The sequence below is a fragment of the Neodiprion lecontei genome, chromosome 5, assembly GCF_021901455.1.
Source record: "Neodiprion lecontei isolate iyNeoLeco1 chromosome 5, iyNeoLeco1.1, whole genome shotgun sequence".
Classification (NCBI taxonomy): domain Eukaryota; kingdom Metazoa; phylum Arthropoda; class Insecta; order Hymenoptera; family Diprionidae; genus Neodiprion; species Neodiprion lecontei.
In genome coordinates this window covers 19,380,956-19,390,841 of record NC_060264.1, presented here as the reverse complement: position 1 = coordinate 19,390,841, position 9,886 = coordinate 19,380,956, and the positions used below count along the sequence as shown (strand labels likewise).

The 9,886-nt window shown below is 41.8% G+C and overlaps 1 protein-coding gene across 1 annotated transcript; it reads right to left on the bottom strand.

The window, feature by feature from the left end:
- Positions 1-3,241: 3,241 nt before the first annotated feature.
- On the bottom strand, positions 3,242-9,495 carry LOC107223381 (WD repeat-containing protein 35). Its single transcript, XM_015663045.2, has one exon. It carries the CDS (start codon positions 9,222-9,224, stop codon positions 5,682-5,684), a length of 3,543 nt encoding a protein of 1,180 aa, XP_015518531.1. The 5' UTR covers positions 9,225-9,495; the 3' UTR covers positions 3,242-5,681.
- Positions 9,496-9,886: the final 391 nt, after the last annotated feature.

Below are 9,886 nucleotides of genomic sequence, written 5' to 3'. Positions count from 1 at the left end.
GAGAAGTATGCATACGTGCCTACACTACTTTTATTCATTTAGAATCTCGAGGTTCGAATACCGACACTGTACGCATGAAATAAATGCTGACATCTTTTCTAGAAGGACATTTGTTTCGGTACTTGGCAGGATATAATTTTTCAAGTATTAGGTACGTAGGCTCAAATGAGGATTGCGATATTAATCATCGACACTGATGATACATTATTAAATCATGTCAAACTATGACCACGTGCACTTCAATTCCACCTTAATGATGACCGCTAATTGCTTTCTGTAACGATAATGAAAGAACGACTCTGGCGGATTCCGTCCCAGTGAAATGGTACTGATGTGACACTGAGATTACACTTCGATTACAATTATGTTTCACCGTGCAGTTGAGAATTTTTCACACTGTATTGTCACTGTAATTACATAAAAAGCATACCAAGGTTCCAGCGGAAAATCACTGAAATAAAAATTTACTACACAACATAGAAAGTATACGTTTATTTTTAATTACTCTTTATTGATAATTGAGAATAAAATTTTCTTAAAAAGCTGTGTCTTAAACCTGGGCCGCCAGTATGACAATTGCCAACCTTACCTGCTGCACCACGCTCTCTTGTTCGCCAGGTTACAAGTGTCAAACTGAAAGGTATATGTATGTTGTGTGGAAAGGGATCTTTCAAAAATTTTCGCCGAAGCAAAGGCTTTTTCAACAAAATGCGGTTAGCCAAGTACTTGGCAAGGGTTTCTTTCAATATACCTGACAATGAGATCCGTCAAACTCCTTTTTTAGTCAAATTCGTAAGTCTGGAACTCATAATTTGAAGATCGCCAATAGATGAAATGAGTGATTTATTGGTGATACCACAGTGGATTTTCCGAGTGTAATTTAGGTAAAATCGCTGTGGAAAAATTTTATAACTTCACCGAAGGCTTAAGTGAAATTTAAGTGTATTCCTGGAATGTCAATCTGGGATCACTGACTTTAGGATTCACTGAAAAACACTTCAATAACACGTAGGAACCGAATCTGCCAGGGGAGACAGGAAATATGGAAGTGGAGGGCGATAGAATCCTTCTCAGGGCGTTTGGAATAAATCATGAGCTGTCCAGTGACCTTAGGCTAACGATAAGTAAATGAACATAGACAATAAATCGGCGAGACACGGCAGACAATTGTATGTCACGGAAAACTAATATTTGTTTATTCATGCAGTTAACGGGATAGGAACGTATACATTTATTACTGCGAGTAATGGTGTTGGGTGTTTAGGAGTTGGCACAATTTTAAGTGTATCTTGAAAGAAATTTTGTAGAATAATGTCACTTCCGCTATCCGAAAGTCGTACACAAAGATAATCTGTAATCCCCCGCTGTCGTATAGGTATACGAGGATTCATAGAATCAAATTAGTTACCCAGGGAGCAGCAACGGATCAAAATCCTGAATCTGCAACGCAGCGAAAGGAGTAAAATCGCGAGTCTGCAGTTTTCGCGACATACTGGTTCCTCAACTATCACTTACCGATGCCGTCTGGTCTCCGTAGACTCTACCCAGTTTTGATGTAGTAAATTATAATGAAATAGAAAATACCCCCTGCAACCATCACCGGAATGATCATCCAGTTGTTTACAATAAATACCATAGCGATCAAATCATGATGGTAAAAATCTGAAGCATCTTTATTAACGCCCTTGGTAGTATCTTATCCATCGCACTAACGTCATTCGAAAATAGGTTCAAGATTCTACTTGGATAAAAATTTCTTGAATGTATTAAGGGGGTGCCCTGGGCGATATCGACGTTGACGTAAATATCTTCAAATATCGAAGTACACGTATCTCAAACGCGAAAAAGAGATCAACAGGCTCATTCTTTGCACAGTTCTGAACAAAGTCACTCCGACACATTTTCTTTAGACGTAGAAATAAAGAAATGGTATGATTCTACGAATTCACTGTTGGGATTTCGTACAATACGTCATGAAATGCTGTGTTGAAAAAATCGCATTTTCAATCAGCGGTAATCATTTCATTCATACAGTTTATATCCCATACATCCACTTGTATCAATAAGTTATTTGACTATTCCTTCGACCTCTCTTCGTAAAATTGTTCGACGTTCAAAATTAATTAGTGCAGCTAATTCAAGCTTGCGAAACATCTCCAAATGTATCATCAAAGACATTTTATATAACGCGAGCATGTTTTACGCATGTTTTTAAACTAGTTTTGGGAACCCAAAATAGCCGTTTCTGCGACGGTAAAGTGCATCTGTGAATGCGCATGCGCGGAGTACAGAAAAAATTCACTTTCAGCTTCTAGAAATTCCAAGTGGTAATTTCTGTACTGCACGTACGTGCTGTCGCAAAGAAATTTGACATTGCGCGACCCTAACCTCAATTTCATGCTTCGTGAAAAAACGCGTGGCATAGTCTTGTGATATAAAGAATCATGTGCAACAAGGAGGCGATGATCTTTTGCCTTGCGTATTTGCAATATTTCCCTTCGGCTCGTATGCGCGCTCATCTACGACTCATATTGAAAACTTACTCGAGAAGACCGAGTTTGCCTTCTTGTTACACAATATGCTATTTCATTCGCAGATTGCGAAATTGCAACTAATCCATTATTTCAATCTTATCTGTTCGTAGTTTGAAGCTGCGATTCGATATGACCCGTGTTCCATTTCAATTTCAGTCGTCATTTTCAATTTTGTATACCTATGCTGATAATTCTCAGAAAGTAAAAACTTTTGAGCCAAAGCATGAATTACCGATATCGCAAAATACCTTGAAACATTTTTAATTCCAAATTCACGCAAAGTTTTAGTAACAAGTTACGGAATTATTTTTCTTGGAAAACTAACGAAAAATTTTGCTCATTGCAGGGGATGGTACAGTTTTGTAGCTAGTTTTGTTTTCCATTTTACAGATACATGTTCTCATCACAATTGTTTTCTTATTGAGAACGTGTTTCTTAAACTTGTTTGCCTTGAAACAATAACAGTTTTGTGAATGAGCTCGCGACTCTTAACGGGAATCGCAGAGATAAATATGTACAAAAAAATTTTCGAAAGATCAACGTGATATCTTATTCTGGAGTAAAGTGCGATGTTGCAGAATTTTTTAACACGGGAATTGGAACTGAAGTCCAGCTAAAAATATTAGAATGATTATTATATACAATATATAACACATAATACAGGCAGCCAACATTTCCATTAGATAATCATGAAAAATGCATAATCGTTCATTTATTTTTAATCGTGTATACATGTAAAATGCATATACAATATATACACATATATGTATATATATACCTATATGTGTGAACATTAAATGTATAATAAACAATTTGTTAGTTAGTACTGATTGGACGGAACGAATTCTCTTTGTACTAAAACACTTTTTTTCCCTATACAATATGTTGTACATAATTTACTAACTACTTATATAGTACCTATTCAAAAAAAATGATAATAATTATAATCACTAACCATATTACAACACGATTCATTAACAGTTATTATAATACTAAAGTTTCAGGTTTTTTAAAGTCCAGATAACTGAAAAGAATTGTTCTATTGAAAAAAATTTCGAAGTCTCTACAATGAACGTATGAAAAGAAATTGAAACGAAAAGATTCATAGCTCCGAAATGAATTTTCGAAAACCGAAAATATTGAAGTATGTTTCATTGATTTCAGATCACTGTGAAAAATACTTCGTTTTGTACAAAATTCAGATCTGTTTGTATTGCTCCTAACTACGTCAAAAAAAATTAATTGTCCGTCTCGATATATAATATAACTTATAAGAAGCCAAGACCCAAGAATCGGTTTTGCTACAAATGTACTGAGGAACAAATTTCAGATAATTTGTCACGTTAAGATAGCTTTTTTTGTTTTGTTACAAATTCACTTCATAATTCCCACATATAAGATTTGTAGTTAAATTTTTAATCAGTCTTCTATTTGAAATGATTTCTTAACGAATAGCTGTTTCAAAAAAATGAATCCAACTCATTTGATTTACCCATTTCTAAGGCTTTTAGTACACGTATGATTAAGTTAAGAGCATATTGAAAACCGTTGATATGCACAAGTCCCAATTTATCATTGCTTTGTAAATGAGCTAATAACTATGTCCGAGTGAATTGTAGGCCTCATTATTTTGATTAGATTCCGGAACTAATAAATTTCTGTTTCTCAAGTTATTCCAACTTAAAAGTTATAACGCTTTACTTTTAGCTAACTGTATATTCGGATATATCACAGAAAAATCAGATGTACAAGAATTGAATTCTAATGCAACGATGAGTTTTTCAGAAGAATTGATATCTGGCAACATAATTATCTGAAACGCATTTTACAACTAATATTTCTCAATGATCCGTTATCGTAGCGTTATCAACTTCAATTTGTATCGTCGAAGGGTATAAATCATCGGTATAACAGAATCAATTGAATCTCTCAAGAAAGCTATAATCAAAAACTTGTTCTTCAATAATAACTCTTTCGGCCGATGTCAATATGCACAATTTTATAAAAAAAGAAAATCTGTTGAGTAATTTTGCGGAACAAAGTCCCCTGAATAAAGTGAGCTGTTTAACATAAAAATAAAATCGAATTAATCTACCTATTAGATTGTTTACAACTTTAAAGCGACTCGAAACGTACCAATGATATCCAAGCTTGGTTCACATAAGCCCATTATTTTCTATCTTCATAGTTTTAAGCGAAGCCTCCAATGCAATTGCTAAGTCCTGTCCTATCAAATCCTAAGTCGGGTATTTTTCAATAGAGCTAAATGCCCATTGGGCTACTTGTTTTGGACCTCAAAAACCACGAACAACCATCTTGAAACCGAAAAAATGTTTTTGGTGATACGTATTCTGGTCTTTGATGGGTTCCATACTTCTCGCTCTAATTTTTATTTTTTTATTTTTCTGATCAAGATGTTGAACTGTCATATTGATTTTTTTAGGATGCCTAGCACCCATAAAAGAATTCACAAAATCGCTTCTACTTTTTCATGTCCCCAAATCTGAAAAAACAAATTAAAACTCATGTTCTGGAAATAGGATTCGGAAAAAATTTACCAATATTAGGTATTCTTCGTATAGTTCATGGAATACGACGAAAAATAAGAAGCAGTTATGAATACTTGGTTTCATGGAAATAAAAAAGAAACTGAAGAGAAAGTGTAAAGTGTGGGTATTGATTTTGTCTTTCAGATTTGGGGCCATAATAAAATAAAAACGATCCTAGGCATTCTTCGTATGGATGCTAAGAATCCTAAAACAAGTCTATGTGACAGTCCGACATCTCTTACTCAAAATAAATAAGAATAAGTAGTCTAGAACCTAACAAAGACCAAAAGATGCGTCACCAGAAACATTTTTGCGGTTATTAAATGATTATTCGTGGTTTTTAAGGGCCTAAATCAAATAGACTCATGCGCATGTAATTCTATTGAAGATTGCCGAACTTGGTAATTTCATCGGAAGCTCTCCTTAAAGATCTTTGCAGCATACGAATGAAATAACCCGACCAATACTCAATCTGCGACTATCTCGTTACAAATTTGGTGAAAATTATCAATTTTTGGCCAACAAACCTCCTCAATGGCAAGATTGAATATAAACCTAAGACTACGCAATAAGTCGCGATCAAATAACGTACTACGCTCTACATATAAGTAATAACACTGTGACAAAGCGGGCAAGCGTTGACATTGATGATGTCGCGTTCAGTGGCGGCATGATGCCGGCACACGCTGCAGACCCAGGCATTGGCGAGATCCATCAGAGGTTTTCCAGATATAACGCAACCTGGAAATCTCGTCGCGCAGTTTGGACAAGCGACGCACCAGTCAGGAACGAGAGTCTCGCAATTGACGCACTCCGACTTGGCGTTCCGCGAGTCTTTTGGACTGTACTTAGTGAAAATGGCCAACGCGAGTTCCTCGTAATCCTCCCGCTTCGTGTGGCCGATTTTTTCCATAGCCTCGAGCCTTATGAAGGCCTTCGAACACGCGGCGAAGGCGCGATTAATGCAGCTCGAGAGCGCCAGGAGGCAGTAAATGTCTTCGGCGTCAATGACGTCCTCGTACTCTCTGAGCCGCAACGAGGTCTTCATTGCGGCGTCTGGCTGTCCGTCGTAAAGCTGCCTGTGGGCCAGGAGCAGAAAGTGGAAGGCTTCGGCGCCTCGCCAGGCCCTCTCAATGACCTTGGTGTCTTCGTTGCTCTCTGTGAGTCCCATGACAACGTTACTTCGGCCTGCCTTCGCCGCCGGTGCGCCTTTCAAGTGGTCTTCGACGAGGAGAGCAGCCAACACGTAGATCTTCTTCGTCCTCACTGGATTCGTTCTGAGCTTCGCCTGCTCCTCAGCAAGCGCGAATAGCAGCTTCGCCGCCTCCAGATGGTGGTTCGCCTTCCGGTACAGTTCCACAGCCTGTAGCATTTTTCCATTGCCCAGAAGATGGCTCGCATACTTGTTCAGCAGCTCACCTATCTGCGCCATCTTGTACGTCTTGGCCAACTCCACCGCCTGGTCCCAGTGGTTCAAACGCACACAGGTGTCCACGGCCAGCTTAACATCTCCGTACTTTACATACGCCAGGACAGCCTGAGGGCACATTCCGACTGACGCGAGCATCTTGCCGACGGTTTTGAGCAGCGGACTTTTGTCCGGTAGCTGCTCTATCGTTCCAGCGAGTTGGTGGTACTCTTCGAGCTTGTAGTAGCACTGGATGAGCCTCTCCGTGTTGCTGCCCTTCTCGTAATACTCCCTTGCGCTCTCCCAGTTCTGTCTCTCGGCAAAGAAGTCGCCGATCTTGTTGAATGCGTGCTCCATCTGCTTGTCCGACCCACCGATTCCCATCTTCATTAACTGGATCACGCGGAAATAATCACCCAACTTCTGACGCAAAGTTATCGCTAAATCCCTGCGGTCCAAGTCCAGGTAAAGCTTCTCCGCGTTGTCATAGTCCCCCAGGAACGCGGCGACTTCCGCCTTCTTCAGCTGGTCATTGTGCACATTTCGTAGTCTTTTTATGAATTGAATTCCAAGGTAATCGGCGCAGCGTACCATCGCGTTCTCAGCCGTCTCGAGGTCCAAATACTTTAGCGCTGATTCGGCGAGAAGGCGCCAGAGTCTGGGGTGCGGATTGTCCTGAATGAAGCTGTTCGCCTCCTTGAGACCGACCTTGGAAAGTAGTTCCCTGGTGTCACGCAGCGACTTGACTTCCAAATCAACGATTAATTCGCGTCGCGTTTCTTCAGGCTTCTGCATTAGCTCGTCCAAGAGAACGCAGCGTATCTCCAGATCCTGGAAGCTGCATATGTACCCCGAGCAGGATATTGGCTCCTCGGGATCAAGTCCCCTTAAAACGTACATTCTGGTCTTCTCCATGATAGCAAGCAGCGAGGGGTTGTCCTGAGCCCAGCACATCGCCCAGACATCCTTGCGCTCGAACTTTCTAACGTCTTCCTCGTCACCGGTACCATTTTTAGCTGGCTCTAGATCCAGCATCGTTAGGATCCCGACTGTATCAATGATCGAAGCTCTCGTGGAGTTGGAATTCACGGCGAGCTTGCAGGGCTTCGAGGCAGTCGCGTATCGGTTTGTCAGCGTTACCTGGGGCAGCGAGTACCGCTGAATCATCCCCGATTCTCTTCCTAGAAGCAAAACTTTCTCCGTCGCAACCATACAGCAGATTGGGTCCAGAGTCGGCTTTGTGTTCAGCGGAGCTTCGAAGGCTCTGTCTCTGTCCAGATCTTGAATGACCTCCGTAACCCCCGTCGGAGTGTCGTCGATGTGATAAGTTCGATCTCTTCTGGTCCGCCCAGAATTCAACGCCGAGTTTCTGGGCATCCTGAAACTCCAGAGCGTAAAATTGTCCCGTGAAGCAACTATCACTACGTTTCCGGTCATTGCCACCCACAACGGCTCCGTATGCAGGTGCTTGACGTCGATCGGAGTAGCGATCGTATTACAGACCAGAAGCGCGTAGGGCTCGCTCACCTGCCCGGAGTCGTTCTTCACGGCAAGTACGCAGTGCTCACCGAACGACGCGACCGATATCAAAGCCCTGACGTGTTTAGTGTACGTCAAATTTCCTTCGGCGTTCCAGAAGGTGACGCATATCCCGTCCCGGGTCAGCTTCTCGCTGGAAAATACCACGGTCCCCCCAAAGTAGGTCCACTTGTAGTCCGGTCTGATGTTCGCGAAGTAGATGTGCGAGTCGACCGAGAGCGCGAGTCTCAACGAGCCGCCCTCCCAAGCGCAGGAGGTTACTTCTCTTCCTGGCACCTTCAGCGTCCTGACTAGCTCCCCAAATGGCGTGTAAAATTGGACGAAATTCGACTCCCTGGTCTCCCCACCGACTAGCGTCGGCATCATTCCGGCGACGGCGAAGAGCGAGCCACAGTGGTTCCAACAGCACCAAGCGACGGTCATTCCAGTGTCAAGGAGTGCCGGTCGGTCGTCGTTCTCGCCTCGCATCAGCTGAATCTTCCCACTTTGGTAGCAGATGATCAGAGAGGGCGCGTCAGTCGCGACGAGGCCGTTTTTTCCGTCGTACCAGTCCAGCGCCACGACACTTTGCGGCTTGGTGACACTCAGCGGAACCATGTTAAGCTTCATCAGGAATATACCCTGGTTGTCGTAGAGGTGGACTTCACCGCTCTTCACGCTAAAGAGCAGCAGCTTTCCGTCGGGAGACCATTGGACTCCCGTCAAAAGCGTGTTTTTCAATTCCTTGCCCCAGATTCGATTGCCGTCGACGGATCCGACGATCACAGCTCCATCCTCGTAAACGATGCAGATCTTCTGACCGTCCGAGCTCCACGCCATTCCCTTCACCACCGACTTGTTGCGGTTATTTATCATCTCCTCGTACCACGAACCCTTGTACAGCATCCAGACTATTATTACGCCGTGCTGGTCACTCGACGTCAGCTTCTGGTGCTCCTCGTTCCATATCACGACCTGGACATGACCATTGTGGCCTTCAAGCGTCTGGTTCATGCTCAGATTGCTCGCCGCCGCCAAGCCCAAGTTCTTCGAGGTGGACGATGTCGGGCCTCCGGTGCTTGAATCTACCCTCAGGACCTTCAGGAGGCCATCTTCGCCACCCACGGCGATAAAGCCTTGTTGCTGGTTCCAGGCCATGCAGTTCAATCGGAAGTTGTTCGGTATAGCTATTTTCTTACTCAGGTATACGAACATTGTTGGTTGTGTTTGTTACGCGTTTCTTGTTTGTTTGATTTTTTTTTTTAGTTATGAGCGTACAAGGGTTCGTTTACCTTTGGAGGTTAATTACTTCTCGGTACGATTAGTTTCTGAGTGACATCGTTAAGACACGGTCGTAATTGTCCCGACTTTCACTTGAGACGGTTGAAAAAGTCCGTTTCTTCTAAACGTTTAACGTCCTCGGGCATAATATTGACGGCTGACGAAAACAAACTGACGTCGGCCGAGCTTGTTGACACTTTACCCAACTTCACGGCGCGTTTACAATGAACGATGAAATTATAACTCGGTCATAGATGAACATATTGCTAGACAGGGGATTCAGTGAGTGGAGATATCAAGCTTACTGTCTTACCGACAAATCCTCCAAGTCATATTTTGCACTCTTTTCTTCACCGGAGTTATAGATTCTTTTCCAAATTTGAGAAATGATTTAAAATTCCGAATGATATTTAAATTTTAGTATGATGTTTAAATTTGAAAATGATTCAGCGAATCCCATTTTGTATTTTTGTTTCATCGCTTTTCCAAACTTTAGAGCACCGACCGTAAATATTTATCAGATTATTTAATGGAAATATTACATCCGGGTAATTTAAAAATAATCTAATCAGTCTATCTATCTGTATTTAAGTAAT